Below are 17,340 nucleotides of genomic sequence, written 5' to 3'. Positions count from 1 at the left end.
AAAATGATAGAACATCGCGTGTCAAGTTTAAAAGCGCAATCGTGCTTATTCGCGTTATTTTGCGTCGCTCGAAAATTAAAGAGAGGGAGAGAGGGGGACACCCTCGTCTAAGTAGATTCGCTCGTATCTTTTGTTTCAGATTCGAAAGAAAAGGAATCTAGCTGAATTAGCAGTAGTAACTAATCCAATAAGACAGAGAAACTGATGCCCAGAAACATCAAGAATTCCCAGGAAAGTACTATTACTGAGAGACGATCCATCGTTGTTGCCCGAGAACAAAAAAAGAAAAAGAAAAAAAGAATTGAATTCGATCCGAGTAATCATCATCAGTGGTATCGCGCAAAATTGACATGCAGATGATCCATAACGAGAGAACTTATGTTCCATATCGTACGACAATTATAACGCGGCAGGGGGGGAGGATAATCTTCGAACGGTTGGCCTGCCATACGCGGACGGAATATTGGTACGAGGTTTCAACTTAGCGAAGTAATAGATCGCTTGCGCTGTAAGGTACACCCTTTTTCTTTCCTCTTACGTCCCTGTAACGGACGCTCTCTTCACCGTTTGTCATCTGCATGTGTCTATTCTCCTCACATTTGCGCCGAGACAGAAGGGTTCTGACGCGAACCACGAGCGGAGAAACGACAAGCGTATCGTGTAAGAACGAGAGAAGCAACCAAATAGAAGTAACAATCTTGACGCGGTCCACAGTAGTTTACAGAATATAAGAACGTTATGTTTATTTTTTCACACCGACCAAATGGTTAATTTTGCGAGGAGTTGTGTGAACAGCTGTTGGATATCGCAGATAATCGTTAAGCAGCTTGGTTCCTTTCCTCTTATCACTACTGCTACCATTGTATCGTCTTGGGAAATGGATGCAACAGCATTTCCGTACTTATCGTACTTGTCGAGCTTATGGGACGACTAACGGGGAACGTGAGCTGTTTAATAATTGTGGCGTTGTCCAACAGCTATCTACTTGGCTCTGTCTATTTGTATCAAATATTATCGCTGCTACTACGATATATACTAACATTCTCTTACACTAATATAATATTACCTCTATTTGTAATTTAATGGGATAAAATAACGTAATTCCGCTGAAGTCGAGTTTCCATGGGAAAGCTATGAATGCGCGGAGCTGCTTATTACTTTCGTATGTAAATTTTATGTACCAGAGATGTTTTTACGCCACACTTTATATTATTCATCCTGACACGTTTGTCGGATGGAATATCCTTTTAAATTCTAACGATAGCCACATGAAAGTCGAGAGTAACATTTAGTATTACGTATAACGCGGCATTTCGCTGGGATTTGGACGCTTTTTTCATACTTTCATACTTGGTAGTTTTCACGTAAAATTAATTATAGGCTTCGGAGATTTTCTACGCGACAATTTTGAAGGAGCATCTAAACGTAACTGCCTGAGAGAGCCGATTGCAGTCGGTGGTTTTCCAAATCACGCGCATTGATCTTTAGCAACGATATAGCAACGAGATGCTTTGAAAATGTTTCTAGCTAAGTTTTCGATGGAATCCAACGTGATGATGTACTTGTTCAAGAACGAGTCCATCGGTAGACTTTTATCCCGTGCTGAAAATTTCAGATAACGATCGGATTCGGAGAGATCTAATTAAGAATTAACTGATATATAGCACGAGATAATTAAGTGAAAATCTAATTAGACTGATTAATTACGGCTTGAAACTTGTAACAAGCCTAGTAGAGACATTACTCGGCACAAAAGTGCTTCGGGAATTATCTTAGCGAATGTTGGCGTATTTGATTTCTACGTAAAATTTTCGAATCAGTTTGAACGAAAAGGAAGCAGATCGGAGCGTATACGCGCTCGATATAAAATGTCTCACAACGTTTTTATTCAGACGTGCGAATCGATGATGTACTTTAAAGGCTCCGAGTAACTTTATTGTTTAAATGAAATTTTATAAACATATTTAATGACGTTGCATCAACATATGTACATGAAGAGTAATTTAACGAATTAGCGTCGTAGAAGCTTAAAGTATATCGCTTTTTTCATAAGAAGGAACGACAGTTTAAAGGTAAAATACGCAAGGCCTCATTTTTTAAATGTCACACACTCGCGTGAATACAGTTGTGTCGAACCTAAAGCCGAACGCGTGACTACGGCCCGACGAGTTACGTTGAATCCGCATTGCGGTTTTTCCTCAAACTTTCGAACCTTCGCGTAATATTTTCGACGATTCGGTCGTGATGCATTGTGTCTCGGCCGTTCCGTGTGAATGATAGCAAGAAGGACGCGTTATCACACTAACGGTGATCTGTTGAGCGAGAAGGTTTCATAGTAATATAAACGATGGAAGATCGGGGGATCCTCACGAGAGGATCTCGAGGAGATAAGGATAAAAGAAAGGAGAACAAAGAAAAAATGCAAAGATCTCGAGGGTGTGCCCTCGGCGGAACGCGGCTCGCCGGAGGAGCTGGCCGGTGCAGAACAAAGTGCATATCTCTCCGTTGGAACGTTGGAACAATTTTGGTGTAGCCGATTTCGTTAGGATTTGATACTAGCTCTGTATACCGATATCTATATTATACAAATCACTATGCGAAGAAGAATAGACGCGGACGAGGGGGAAGATATGTGTCGACGATATATCTCAGCGCGAATATCTCATCGGAAAGAGGGAGAGAAAAAGAGTCGCGCAAGAGCGCCAAGAAGAATTACTGCCGTATCGAATCTCTCGATCCAAAAAGTACATACTTGCTATCTTACTCATCAAGAAAACGTATCGATCCGAGGAAAAAAAAATACAAAAAAAGTATACACGATATAAAAAAAAATAATGCGAAAAACATGGTAAATGTGGCTGCATATTTTGAGACATCTTTTAAACACGTAAGATACACTTAATCCCGAAGTATACACACGAGGTAACCGATAACACACGAATACACACGAGACACACGCCCACACACGAATAACGATGACACACACATCATACTGTATATTTTATTGTACGGCTTTAAATGTTTCATCAAATAACTCTATTATATTATAATATATCTATATATTTGTATCGATCGTTTCCTCCTGCCCTGATTTTTCATCTAGGTCCGTAGCACGAACGTCAGAAACGATGATTATAATCCGGAATGTTGTGAATGTTACTACACGCTGTAGGATCGGGCGAGGGCTTCAAATGCACACGAAAGATATATATAGAGAGAGAGAGAGGGAGAAAGAGAGAGATAGAAAGCAACGCGTTTGTTTGGAAAATCGATTTTGCGGCGCAGAACGCGTGTCGCATGAGAATAATTGATGATATTGATCGAACGACCGAGTCTTAAGCACAAAAGCCCGAATACGAAATTGCGCTTTCGTGAAATGTTTTGCGCCCTTTTCAATGCAGATCAACCTCATGTTCGATTTAGCGAACGTCATCCGTTTCGATATTTTCTGTATAGCTAGACACGGTATATCCATGTATATTCTCAGTTATTTCCTCTCGACAAGAGAGAAGGAGAGGAAATTTCGGATACTTTGCGCGTTCAAATAACCTCCGATCAAAAAAGGTTTCACGTTGGGGACGAGCATGAGCTCCTTTTAATTATTGATTTTCAATTATCCGCACATCAGACCGGAAACGTTTGCCTAAAGCGGACCCAAGCAAACGAGCGATAACGAGATTCCATGCTATCTTCCCTTTAATGTCATGGGCGAAGCGTATCTTACAACTATGAGAAGCTTATGCAACTTTGCAAGAATATCCCGACTAGGAGTATCCGAGTCGCGCGAACAAAGTGTGACGATCTGTCGCGGAAGGGAGACGCTTCGGTAGCTGACTGTAGAAGTTTCTAGGCGTTTTATAAAAATACATATTTATCACGTCGCGCCGGTGACGTCGCTCGCGTTAGTTAGTCGCTTGATCACGTCGCTTTTATAATGAAATTTACGAGACGATCAAACCTCTTCAACAATGACAATCCGCACATTCAAGCGAACTGGGACGAAACGTTCGATAATATTTTAGGAATCGTTATCAACGCAGAGAATGATAAGGAGAGAGAGAGAGAGAGAGAGAGAGAGAGAGAAAGATCACTCGCAACTGCTGCAAAAAAGGGGTACGCGGCGGGAGTCCGTTTCCGAACTTCAGCTTGATGTGTAGTCGAACTCGAAGTATAGTTTTGCGAAAAAAGGGCTCGTCGAGGCTAATTATACATGATGATCATTCCGTTGGCACGATAGGTAAAAAGATAAGGAGAAAATGAAAGAGAAAGAGTGAGAGAAAGCAACGCGCGTGCGTCTTATTAGTTGTGCGAATCCGCATCGTTGGAGAGAGAAAAAGAGAGAGCAGGACCTACAGTTTCACGACCGTGATACATTATAATTATGTGTAAAATTGTAAAATTCGTCGAGGGGTCCGGGCGAAAGCAAAACGCGCCTCTTCCCGCCGTGAGGTTCTCGCCGCGCGATCAACTTCGCCGAAGATGCTCACGAGAGAAGGAAAGAAGTCTTTTTCGCCCGTTCCCCGCCAGGCTTGACATATAGATTGTATTTTTGGCTTATTATTGTAAGACTGACTATGTTGCTATATTAAAGATTGCTTCGAAAACAGGCCGACGAAACTTGACTGCACATCTTCTTCACCCCCTGCATCCTTCGATACGACGCGCCACTCTCGTTCGGTTCATTCGGGGAATCAGGAACAAGTACACCAGACGGAATACGAAATCATCTTTTTATTGTTCATTTATATAAAGGTTAAAAAACTTAAAAATATATGTATGTATATTCAACGTGTGTTAAAATGCTGTCTTCGTTAATCTCTAAAGAAGGATCTATCGCTCGATCGTGCGAGATCGTGCGAGATCGTGCGCTTCGCGACTTTCGTTTCTGTCGACGTTTTCTTTCTGTTACTACTATAAAGTACATGTTTATCGCCAAGCAGACTTTCTCATGGACGGTATCTCAAAGCGTCACGCGCACGCGGATGCGATTTTAAAGGTCCGTCGTCGGCGTTCGTTTTAGAGAGATCGAGTGTAATAAATTATTTTAGCGGATAGCGTACGAAGTTGCTGTGCGTGCGAATTGCGACAGTTACGTTCAAGGCGGACCCTTAAAGCACCGGTGGCGTAAACGGTTTACGCTATGTAACTACAACTTATACATATATATATATATATATATCTATAATAAGAGCTATGTTATTAAAATAGACCTTTGACGTATCTTTTCTTTTTCTGGTTTCAACAGATACATATTTATACATGTAAATGTATATTTCTCGAGGCACTAATTATTACGGGGACCCCACGGTCCTTCTGATTCGCGCGAATAATATATATAAACAGGACGGTATCATTGTCATTCGCTCGATTACTCGCATCGAACTGGAATATATTTACGTCTTCTACGCTCTACTATTTACACACTATGCCGATCACACTGATAATGTGTATACGCATGTGTATCTCTTTGATTGATCTTTTGTATTTGAGGAATGAGATAAGATGTAGAACGGAAAGAAGCATTAATGCCAGAAATGTTAACGAGTACTACGAAGGCACGATTTGCAAACGATCATTTCGTAAAAAGAAAAAAAAAAGAGTATAGAGTACGAAATATCATGAAACGATCTTTAGACCGAGAACTATGGAAGAAAAAGAAAAGAGATATTTATGACAACTTATTCAAGATCCAAAACTACGGGCGAGCGATAGCAGCGGTTGTGTTCTCGGTAGGCTCTTGTTTTTCTTTTCATTTTAACGACTACGAACACTTTTGCCGTGATTATTTTGGTAATAACGGTCAATAGCATAGCTAACGACTCTGCGTGCAAAAGTCGCTGGCTACGACTATTACGCTGGATTTGTACTTGAGATGCCTTGCCTCCAAGAGTACAATGCCCTAACCGTGTAAATAACTTTAACTGCTTTCTAAGATTTAAAAAACGGGACGGATAATATAGTATTTATAAGAATTAATAATAATCGTTATAACAATATTAAAATCGCGGATTTCGCGCGAAACGCTCGAAATTGCGTCAATATTTTCGAGAACGATTACTTTCAATACCGTGCAGTCTCATAAGATTACGATCAGTGTTTGCCTGAGATGATTTCAGATTTATCTAGATGAAGCTGAGATGGAAATCCGATAAATTCATCTTAGATGAGATGTCGTTCATTTGATCGAAGAATGAGCTCAGAAAATGGACCATACCATTTCAGGTAATTTTTAGATGAGATAACATTTTTTTATCTAAGATGAATATATTTTGTACTTCTTCCACCTAGATAAAGATGATCTACTTATTCATCTGGACGAATATTTAGATAATTTTATCTAGATACCGGCAAACACTGATCACGATACAATACATTTGTGCGTTTCCTCGCATCTAGAAGTAAATACATCATGCCTTTTGCCTGTACAGTTTATCTTTTTGGCAGGCAGGTAAGTGAATATATCAGTTATATATTTCACTGCTGACAATACAATCTCCTAGCGTATCGTTCAAATGTGAAAAGGTAATTTAAGGACTTTCCGATATGTGAAAGATCTTGACATTTTTATAATTTAGCAGCATTATGACAGCTATATTTAGCTGGCCTCTGTACGTGACCTCTGCACGTCAATTAAAAGCTTACTTAAAATTTTATACGATTAAAAAAATTTATCCCACAAACGTAATCCAAAAGAATGATATGCAAGAGATAATTCGGCACGTTATTACGAAATAATCATATTTTATTGTGAATCTCGATATTATTCTTCCCGTCCAATGAAAATAATTATTTTTACTTATTTTGGCAATTTTTCTCAAATAAAACATGACAGTATAAAAAAAAACGGCCCATTTGCAAAACCATACTGTCTACCAATTTAATGATTATATCTTTAAAAAGATACTATTATATCAGTTTCGCGACAAAGTATCTGAATCTTTTTAAACCAACTATCGAGATCTCCTGCAATATAATAGCATTATCCTATACGTAAAAAAAAATCCTGAAATTTCAAAAATTACGGAAAAATATCTATAAAATACATCTAGAAAAACTCTGTGTGCCCGACACACGGTTTTTCAAATCATCAGAAATGAGAGATTCGTGGACACGTATTAGGCTCTGATTGTTGTACCATTCGATATTCATGCTCCATTTAACGGAGGAAAATGATAACGATAGAAACGGACGACTGTATCGAACGAGGATCGAACGCTATTACCTTTATCCAGGAGCCGCTAACCGTCGTTGAATTGCTGCGTTCGGAAGTACCTCGTTATCGTGACGACGAGCGACGCGATGAGCAGGAAACCTCCCGGCGTGGCTAGAAGTGTGGCTGCGTTGTAAATTGGACAGTACGGGCATTGTGAGCTACCACAAACCTCACAGATATTCAACGTATACGTGGGCAGTGCATCGAATATAGTTTCGTTGAAGCGTTCTGAAACGGAAATGATCCATCTCTCGATATGTATGAATTGCGATTAATCATTATATTAATCATTTTAATTATGTAATTATTGCAACGAGATAACGTATATCAATGTGCGAAGCATGTTTTCCACGTACCTGGCGTATAGAACTCGTAAACGCGAATGGCAAGATATCGCGACATATTAGCGACTGGATGCCAGCGTTCCACGGTGAAGTTCACGCACGTCTCTTCGGTGTCCAGATAATCAAAGTAGAAGATCACCTTTTTGTCCTGGAAGCGCGCTCTCTGAAGATTCCTCACCTGCTTCGAGAGGATGTACCGGTCCAAGGTTTGCTGCTGGATTATGTAGCCAGTTGGTATGCCAACGTCCAACACCGCCATACCGGAACGCAAGGATTCGTTGACGTTGATCCATCTGTGTGGAAAGTGCGTTTTTATACAGACGTAAAGACAATATAGGAAGACAACGATCGACGATCCGCCTCACCTTTGACAACTGACGTACGATATGTGAGACTGATTCCTGCCGTGGAAATTCGCTCGAGTGACTAGATCGAAGGCTTTGATCGGCGGCATAGTCTGGAATTTCTGGATATCCACGTTGTACTGCACGGTCATCTGCAGAATAGAGTAACCTGCGCCCCGCCCCTCTACCCTCACGGTTCCCCATGCTTCCGGTATCTGCGCGAAATGAAAGAATTAGAGCATGGCATTCGCGGGATACTTGAAGACGTTACGTACCTCGAGGGTTTGACGCTGCGCCAGATTCTTGCCATTAAAGGACAAGTATTTGATCTGTCCCGGCAGAGATGTAGCTTCTATCTGTACCTTGAGCGAGCTCACATCCCTGATCCTCGACTTGACGGTGTATTCCAACAGTGCCTTTATGGCCCAAACGGTGTCCTGCGTGGAACCCCATCCGCTGTCCGTCAGCCTCTGCGAGTTCAGCCAGGTCACTATGTACTCCGTGTTGTACTCCTGCCTGGCGACGTAGACGAGGAGGGCGTACGCGGTAGTCTCTATATTCTCCGAGTCGTACCTGTAGGGTAAACGCGGCAGGTGGAAGGGCTTCTGATTCTCCATCTTGGTTGGTGGAGCTGGCACCGCTTCTCTGCCCCAATATATCATCCCGCTAACGGAGCGTCTGTGATCTGAAAGAATGTTGAAGGCTTGCTCGGCGGCGGCGGCCTTCGACACCAAAAGCGCGTAGGACACTATGGCGATGTCGTAGGGATTGCCGTGCAACTCCAGTAATTTCAAGTTCCTCTCGAGCCATTTGATGGCGTTGGCCGCGGCCAAGGCCACTTGAGAACCTAGAGTGCCGCTAAGATCCTTGACACTCTCGAGCGTGATAAGTACGTGCGCTGTGAGACTGATGTTTCTGTGGGCGATTATGTCGTTCTCGTAGTTGAGCGAGCTATTCATCTTCCTGTCCGGTAGCCAGGTCACGTCGTAGAACGCGCCCTCCGGCGTCTGGTGCTTGAGTATCCACGAGACCGCCTGCATGATCACCTCGGGATCGATGTACAGATAATTCTCCCACTCGTAGAAACTGGCCTCTTGGAAGATCCGCGCGCAGAACGCCGTCAGCCAGACGCTCGGCATCGATTGGTTCCAGTCGGTGCGGAAGAAGCTGAACGAGCCGTCGGGATTCATGAAGGACAATTGCCGTTGATAGCCGATGTTCATGTGGTAGAAGCTCTCCTTCTCCAGCGTGTGATTGCGCTGGTTGATCAGGCGCATCATCAGGGTGCTGTACATGTTGGCGGCGAAGCCGAACATGTTCTGCTCGGCGCAGTCCATGGGCAGATTCAGGAGGCTCGACGCGTTCATCGGCATCGTCGGGAAGATCGGCCCCACCACGTCACCCACCACGCTGACGGTCGCCTTGTTGGAGCCGAACACGTAGTAACGGTTCTCGTCGTACGGTATGATGGGCGTTTCCGTAATGTTGACGTGCATGTAGTGAACCGACAAGGCTCGGGTGCTGAGATCCAACAGGACCGACTGGTGCCGGTACTGCGGCACCCCGTCGGCCTCCACGTGCAGCGTGCGAGTCACCGAGTCCTTGCCGATCAGAGTGGTCGCGTGCACGCGAACCTGGATGTCACCGAGCCTCACCGGCACGATGGGTAGGTAGACGATGGTAGCGTCTTGCGCGGGTATCCACACGAAGAATTGGTGCTCACCGAAGGAGGTGCGCGGCTTATACGACTGCACGATACCGCCGTCCTCGACGTGGACGAACTTGTAGTCCTTGGAGCCCGCTAGAACCACCGTCGCCTCGATGTTGTAGCACATGTAGTTGAAGACGGACACCCGGATGCCGATCTGCTCGCCCTGTCTACTCTTAATCGGCATCTCCACGTTTATGTAGAACGGCAACACGCCGGTATACTCGAGCGCCTTCGTCAGCATACCGAAGCCGACGCTCGGCGACATACTGAACGCTGTGATCATCCAGTGAACCGGCCTGCGCGGCACGTCGATGTTGAAGATCTGCCTGCCGTGCGGACCGATGTTGATGTCCTTCCAGAGCCAGACGTTCTCGTAGTGCCGTTGGATCCGGTTGAACCGCCACTTGCGGAATAATGCCAGGTCGGTGGCGTTCCGCTCGACGCACCGCGCCTCGTCCGAGCCGTCTTCGCAGTCGAGAGTGCCGTCGCATCTCTTCTCCAGCCGGTAACATTGACCGGACAAACACTCGCCGTATCCTTGAGTCCGATTGCAGAAGTCGGGCTTACGATGTATCGCAGCGTCCGTGAAGACTACCAGGCCGATGAATTCAAACGTGCGATTGACGTCGATGCCGAAGGTGGACGACGGGAAATACACGATCTCGTCCGGATCACCGTCGTGATACTGCCAAGTGTGCAAATGGGTGCCGTTGGTCTCCTCGTCGAAATGTGCCATCTTTGTGATGACGTTTGCATACGCCAGCTCGTTGCCGGCCTGCATGGTGTAGAAGGAACGGTCGATGCCCGACAGCGCGACGTACGCACCGGGCTCGCCGTAGATCGCCACCTCCACGCGTTCCCCCGTCCTCGCCTTCTTGTTGTTGATGAACACGGTGAAGTTGTTGCGCGAGATACCGTTCACCGGGAACGTCAGCGAGTCCGCCACCACCTCGCCGTAGCGGCCCACGTAGTACACCAAGGCGGTCGCGACCGGAGCCATCTCCGGGCTCAGGGGAATCGCGAAGGTCGTGATAGTGTGCTGCATATTGTCCTCTCCAGTCAGCAGTATTATACCCTTCGACATGATGATGTAGTTGAAGGTGTCGATGTGAAAATTCGTCTGCACGTGGAATACCATGTACTCGCCGACCTTGGGGTTTTCGGTGGACGTCGAGATCTTGATGTGCTTCAAATTCGGCGACTCGTGAGCGTACATCCACAGCTCGGCGCTCGCCCTGTAGCCCTCGCCGTCGAGGATTTGCGCGAACACCCTTATGGAAGTGATGTCGCTCAGTATTTGATTAGCGCGATAAGGGTCTTTTTGTAGTTGGAGCAGTTTCCGCAGATCCATATTCACGGACCAGACCCCCTCGTGCTCCGAGGACGGTTCCAGTTTCTGGTTATTGATATTGCGTGTCCCACCGCTGCGCATGTTCACCGTTGAATGTATCTCCATCACGGCGTTCTTGAGCTGCGTGGGACGCAACGGCGAGTCGTCGTGGAAGGACGCGACCAGGTGTAGCGTGAAAGGCATCGCCGGTTTGAAAACTTGCGGACTGCCGCCGAGGAAGCGCACTTTCGTCGTGGAGTTGAAGATCCTCGCTGTGGAATAGCCGACGATCACCTCGTCCAAGAATCTCTCGCCCACCGTCGCGACCACAGTGACCTCCATGCCTTCGGTGGACGGCACGAAGTTCAACAGTTCCTGCATGGGATACTGGAAGTGGTACGTGCCGTTGAAGAATCTCAGCACCGGCACTCTCTCCTCGTACAGGTTCAACGTTCTGAACCAGGACGGATAATATTCGTTGAAGCTGAAGTACCTATCGATCGGTTCGATCGCTATATTCGGATCGCGCGTTCTCAGTAGCGGTCTGAAACTGGCTTTCAGAGTCAAGTTACCCTTCACCGGCGCGCCGGACGTGTAATTCGCCTGGACGACGCCGTAGATGAAGGGATCGTTGTTGAAGAAAAACGCCGGCATCGTTACGTTCACCTCGAAACGCGTTTGGTAATACTCCTCTACGAGGAACCTCTTCTCCTCTACTTGATTCTGCGCGATCACCTGCACGATCCACTCGCCGAATACCGGTTGATCGGAGAGCTGATACGACAACGACACAGTGCCCAGATTGGTTTGTCTGCTGAGCCACCTTCTCATGATTCGTCTGTTCGGGTCCAGCATGAACACGTCCACGGGATTATTGTAGGCCTTCAGCTCCGTGTCTATCGGGATTGTCCTAAATCGCACTGTGTCACTCTGCATATACACCGGCTTGTCCAACTGTATGAAGATGGTCATGGAACGTTGGGAGAATATCAACTTGGTTTCATTCAAGAAGGCTTGGCCACCCTTTAGGCTATTGTACAACCCTTCTACACGCAGTCTGTAATCACCGCCTACAGAAGTAGGTGGCATACGCATCATCAGGGTTTCCGGTATGCCTGCTTTTATCTTCTGATGATCTGCTGCAACTTCCACGCCATTGCGCTGAATAGATGAGCGCACTACTATAGGTAGCGGACTGTGAAGGATATGTACAGCAACTCGGTACACTTGATCAGGTCTGACCATGCGAGATGCGATTATAAAGTATGTGCTGCAAGTAAGGTATAATTACTTATTACACGGAGCCTTCTTTGGTAATTTCATTTGTAAAATTAATATTCTTTTTTAGCGTTAAGCTTAACAATACTGATACGCACGATTCCTTAATTATGACATTTTCACTTTGAATGGGGTTTCTAAATCCGAAGCCCACATTTTGATCATCGTATCGATTCCATGGGACTCTAGAGGTAGAGTCTATGGGTTCTTGAGTAAACTGGCCATCTCCAAAAGCCAGGAATGACAAAAGAATCCAGATCAGCATTTTTCTACAATATATATAACTCGTTATTTAGATTTCATGAAAACACCAAAGAATATTGCTTCAAAAGATAATAGTCCAAATACATGATATTGTGTAACAAATCAGAGTAATGCACAAGAATGAGATTCGGCGGAAGTTAATAATACAAAAGTCATACTAGGAACTGCACATCTACGAAGGTACGGCAAATAGGTGTGATTTTTGACACGCCTACTCGTCTAATTGATTTCTCACGTACGCCGTTTACTGACAATACATGTAAAACTTGTCAAATGCAGTTAATTCTCCGGGTAAATAAATGACGCTGTACGCTCGTAGGATAGCGTTGGCACGTCGGCGATAATCACGGGATTTAACGCATCGGGATTCACGCGTTGAAAACAAAGTCAGTAACAAGTCACAGGGTTAAACAGCGCGTCGGTCAACGCCCAAACGCGCATTCTTCGAATCGCATGTGTCATCGGGACCCACCTTAAGATGACGATTTACTGATCGAGCCGATCGAAAACTACGAATCACAAATAGCTGCACACGATAAGCATCACCGCGTGAACGCGTGCATACGAAGGGTAATACTAAAAAACAACGTTGATCACGAGCATTGTGTGATAATCCGTGAGTGATAAGGAGTGGCCCGTTACAAACTTGTGTTTTGCCGTTGGTGATACGCGACACGCCATCCGATCAGATTGGAACGTTACGCGAAGAATCAGCCCCGCCCAGCGTGGCGCTATCTTTCGTTCGCAGGTGACGCGCAAAGTTGTCGGAAGGATCGCCAACGGAAAAAGTGGAGAGAAAATACCTAGGCTGGTGCGATGTTAGCCGTTAAATTTCCCTATTCAAATAAGACCAAATAAGTTAGAGGATACGATCCACTTGAAGGTGCAAACGCTTCGAAGTGCTTAAAGAAAGAATATGATTGGTCTATATAGCGCTTCGAAGCATTTGCAACGTGAAATGGATCCTACTCAGAATCCACGCAGTTATGCAGTTGAAACGGATCTTTAAAAAAACGGTCAAATGCTTTGTTACATTTTTACGCTAGAGATACCGAGATATTTCACATTCATTGCGTACTGATGCAAGATTCTATATCCATCATACTGGAAAGATTTTGGACAGATTCTGTTCGGCTTAGGAACACACTGTATACAGGGTAACCCAATAGGAGATCGATTCATTTCGCGTAATGTTGTAATTCACCGGCATGGCCTCATGCTATTTGACCACTGTGTACATGTGTGATTTTGAACGATGCCCAGAAATCATAAAGTTTGTATTTTGAATCATGACTTATTCATCTTACAGTATTGTTCTCTGTAGATTCGAATTGTACTTATCGACATGGATGAAATATGCAAGAAATTACCTTCTAACGTATTAAGGTAGGTTAACAACCTGGTAATTTGTTATCTTTGTGTAACAGCTTGCTATTTGATACTTAACGTTTAATAATCAAGAGTGTCATTGTCCAAACGAAAATTGTTACACTATTCAATAGGGCAGAAGAATTGCTGCGTAGTAAAGGCATCAGAACCAGTGTGTTGGAGGAATGGGAAAAATCGCTTCAGGTTCTTCCAAAGGGTGGAGAGAAACATTTTGAGCCTAATAACTCATGGCTCGAAAATGTTCAGATTGAAAAGGGACTTAAAACTCGTAGGGACCTATTAAATACTGAAAGGGTTGAGCGTATCTCAGAATTAGCCAGTGCTGAATGGATTCCAGCTCAGAAGAAGGCTCTTGTTATCAAGAAATCTGGCCAGGATTGGTCTAGTTTTGGCACGGATAAAAATGGTTCCTTGTATTTGATACCAGAGGAAGCATTATTTCTTCTAGAAACCGTATGTATTGGAAAGTGTTTAATCCTTGATTTAGATTTGATACCATACTATTTAAATTCAGTTTTAATGATACATAATATCTTAGATATATTACCTTATTTCATCTTACATATATTTCTTATTATAAATAATTTGTTGACATTTTTAATTTTTAATTTTCAATGTTGTCATATCAAATGCATTTTCTGCACTTTTTCCAATTTCATGTTTAAAGAAAAAAGAAGTCAAATTTTGCAGAAAAAATAAAGTTACTTTGAAAAATAAGTTAAATAAAAAAAAAAGTGAAATCTGAAACAATTGTATAATTATCACAAACAAAAAAAAAATTTTAGGAGCTTTAAATATTACTTGTAAAATATTACTTATAAAATATTCAAATGCATTCCTTTCTTGCAGAATTGCCTTGAACTCATTTGGAATGGTGTACCGTGCTCAGTACAACAAGCATATGAGATTTTGATTGATGATATAGTATGCACTTTAGACGAATATAGAGTTTATAGTCAGTTAACACGTTCTGGCTACCGTATACAGCGTTACGTTTATGAAGAATCAGATAGGTACAGTAGATTAGACGACTCTACATCTGTTAAGAGGAAAGTTATTGTTGATCCTGAGAATGGACTAAGAATGTGCGACAGTCAAACTCAGAATCAGCAAGTTTCAGAGAAGTTTAAAGAAACCTTAGCGAAAGATACATCACCAACATTAGATACTTCTTTAGTTGATTCTAATATAAAAGACTGCCGAGATGCTATTGCAGAAAATCCTATGGAAGCGGTAGTACTTGATGTGATAGAACACATTCTTTGCAATATAGAAGATTACAGTAGTGTAAATAATTCAGCTGATTCGCAATCAATAGAGAGTAAAAAACAAAAAAATGATACAAATGGCGAGGAGAGGAGTCGAAATTCAAAACTGAAGATTATTTCCGACGAAACTCTGCTGGGCAGTATTAAAATCCTGAGTGACACGACTTGTAATCTGAAGAGGGAAACAGTCACTGCATCGAAAGGGCTGGGTGCTCGCATTCAACGCAACGTCAAACTGTTGCCCAAGAGGAACGATAAAATGTCGCATGCCGATGTTTCTATAATCGGCTCCAGTTGTGCAAGTGGAAGTCTCAGGAACTATGGGAAACGGAAGTTGGTCGTGACGACTGATGAATCGCAGGATACGAAGAAGTCCAAAGACGAGGTAGAACATTTCCACATTATGATCACACAATGCTAATCATTCATAAAACGATCTTTCTTTCCCCACGATTAGGTGATTGAGCTGTCAGACGACGAGATTCAGGAATTGCCGCGCACCATGACGAGAATGGAGATGTTGAATTTGCTGCCGAATATCGCCTCCAAGTCGAACATCACGGCGAAGATTTCCAAACGGTACATACCGTATAACGTGAGACCGCAGAAGACCGCCTATCAGTACAGTCCGACGAAGATATCGCATATGCAGGAGAACGATAGGCGAGCGCGACAAAATTGCAAGGGTATTGACGCCAGCTCGAAGCAGAACGCGTCTCACTCCAACGCTTCTTTGATCAAGAGCCCTGGAACTTCTGTCGGCAACGGCAGGCTTACCAGAATCGCTTATCAGAATCAATTCGCGCGCTCTATGTACGGTGCGCCATGCCGGCCGTTTTACTTCGACCATCTGCATGGGCCGAATGTCCATTTTCCCTTCGCGTACAACAGATTCCCGTTCGGCTACGGCCAAGGCGCGTACTCGCTGCAGAATCGGTTGACGCTGATGCAGCAGAACGTGTTTCAAAATACGCTCGTCGCCTTCGAGGATCACGGGAACGTTCAGCAGACTAGAAGCCTCACCATACAGATGAACAACTTCGCGCTGCCGTTCATGGCACCGTTACGAATTAGGTATCCTTTCGTGGAGAACCAGTGTCGGCAGCCGTTCTATCAAAATTTCTACTGGCAGCAGAGGTTCTGTCAGCGACGTCCGGAGAACGCGCCGGCGACGCAGGGAAATGCGCATTCCGTCGCAAATCGCCACCCCGACGGCGCGAGGAGGAGCGGTGGTTACGAAATCGTTAACCGGCCATCTTTCACGACACGCTCAGGAGCCGATTCGTGGGCGGAGCTGAAGAAGAAATGGTACGAGGAGAAAACCATCACGATCGACGACGAAGATTGTAAGAGCATGAACGGGGGGGAGGAGGTGCAGGTTGTGGAGCAGTTCATCAATCCGTTGGTCGGGCCCAGATACGCAACGTCACTCGCCGAGGTTTACAGTAAGCTCGCTATAATAAAATCCGCGCCGGAGAAGACTGTCAGAAGGAAGAAGAGCAAATACAAGATATCGTACAACGTGTATTCGTGCTCTCATCACTATAGAAAAACGAGTCCCGGTCAACCGTTGTACAGCGTGGTAGTGATAAGGTAATTTTGTTTATGAGTCGAGCGTACGATCAGTCACAGGACGGCAGGTTGCAACATCTTTCTTTCTTCGATGAGTTTCGCAACGCATCTCTATTTTCGCAAATCTATTTTCCTACGAATTATTAAGGAATTCTCTCATTGGACGCGTTCTGAAGTTTATAGAAAAAAATGTTGGCCTGTTGCTGATTGTACTTTAATGTTGACATTGATAATAATATCCCGATTATATTGCAGGAAGGAGAACTCGTTTCTCCAACCCGTCGAGTTAAATCGTCTACAACAGGATGCGAAAGGTTCGCCGATAATACTTGCCTGCGTCTCGATGTCAATATCGTACATTCAACCAGGCATTATAACGATGCCAAACATAATCTAATCCAGAAAACATTGCACTAGCTGCAAGCCTATTTTTTCTAAAAACAATTGGTAATGTGAGTAACCCTTATTATGTTATACTATGCTTTCATTGTTGTAGTCTTAAAAAGAAAATGTAAATTATATACTTGACTTTATATTATAATAAAAACTATTTGTACTGCAATATGTATTAAATTATATACTAAGAATAGTGAATGTCGTATTTTACTCATAGGCTAAATCTGGACA

The 17,340-nt window shown here is 44.0% G+C and overlaps 3 protein-coding genes across 3 annotated transcripts in view; 2 read left to right on the top strand and 1 right to left on the bottom strand.

Annotated features, from left to right (window-relative positions):
- The window catches only part of LOC106743022 (synaptic vesicle membrane protein VAT-1 homolog-like), a 31,357-nt gene extending 26,751 nt beyond the window's left edge, over positions 1-4,606 (top strand). Inside the window, exon 7 of the mRNA XM_014616480.1 lies at positions 140-4,606. Coding sequence (XP_014471966.1) covers positions 140-165 — 26 coding nt within the window. The 3' untranslated portion in view covers positions 166-4,606. The remainder of the gene's footprint in view (positions 1-139) is intronic.
- On the bottom strand, positions 2,429-13,162 carry LOC106743021 (CD109 antigen). Its single transcript, XM_014616479.1, has 6 exons — positions 12,957-13,162; positions 12,319-12,489; positions 8,177-12,212; positions 7,923-8,116; positions 7,570-7,850; positions 2,429-7,441 (listed from the first exon to the last, which is right to left on the bottom strand). Exons 2-6 carry the CDS (start codon positions 12,483-12,485, stop codon positions 7,239-7,241), a joined length of 4,881 nt encoding a protein of 1,626 aa, XP_014471965.1. The 5' UTR covers positions 12,486-12,489; positions 12,957-13,162; the 3' UTR covers positions 2,429-7,238.
- Positions 13,163-13,474: 312 nt separating this feature from the next.
- Positions 13,475-17,268, top strand: LOC106743036. Its single transcript, XM_014616522.1, has 5 exons — positions 13,475-13,870; positions 13,987-14,326; positions 14,723-15,526; positions 15,599-16,734; positions 16,969-17,268. Exons 1-5 carry the CDS (start codon positions 13,830-13,832, stop codon positions 17,108-17,110), a joined length of 2,463 nt encoding a protein of 820 aa, XP_014472008.1. The 5' UTR covers positions 13,475-13,829; the 3' UTR covers positions 17,111-17,268.
- Positions 17,269-17,340: the final 72 nt, after the last annotated feature.

This window comes from Dinoponera quadriceps, unplaced genomic scaffold (genome assembly GCF_001313825.1).
Source record: "Dinoponera quadriceps isolate SergipeBrazil2010 unplaced genomic scaffold, ASM131382v1 scaffold848, whole genome shotgun sequence".
NCBI lineage: Eukaryota > Metazoa > Arthropoda > Insecta > Hymenoptera > Formicidae > Dinoponera > Dinoponera quadriceps.
The sequence above is the reverse complement of the archived record's forward strand: the minus strand, read 5'-3'. Positions and strand labels throughout refer to the sequence as shown.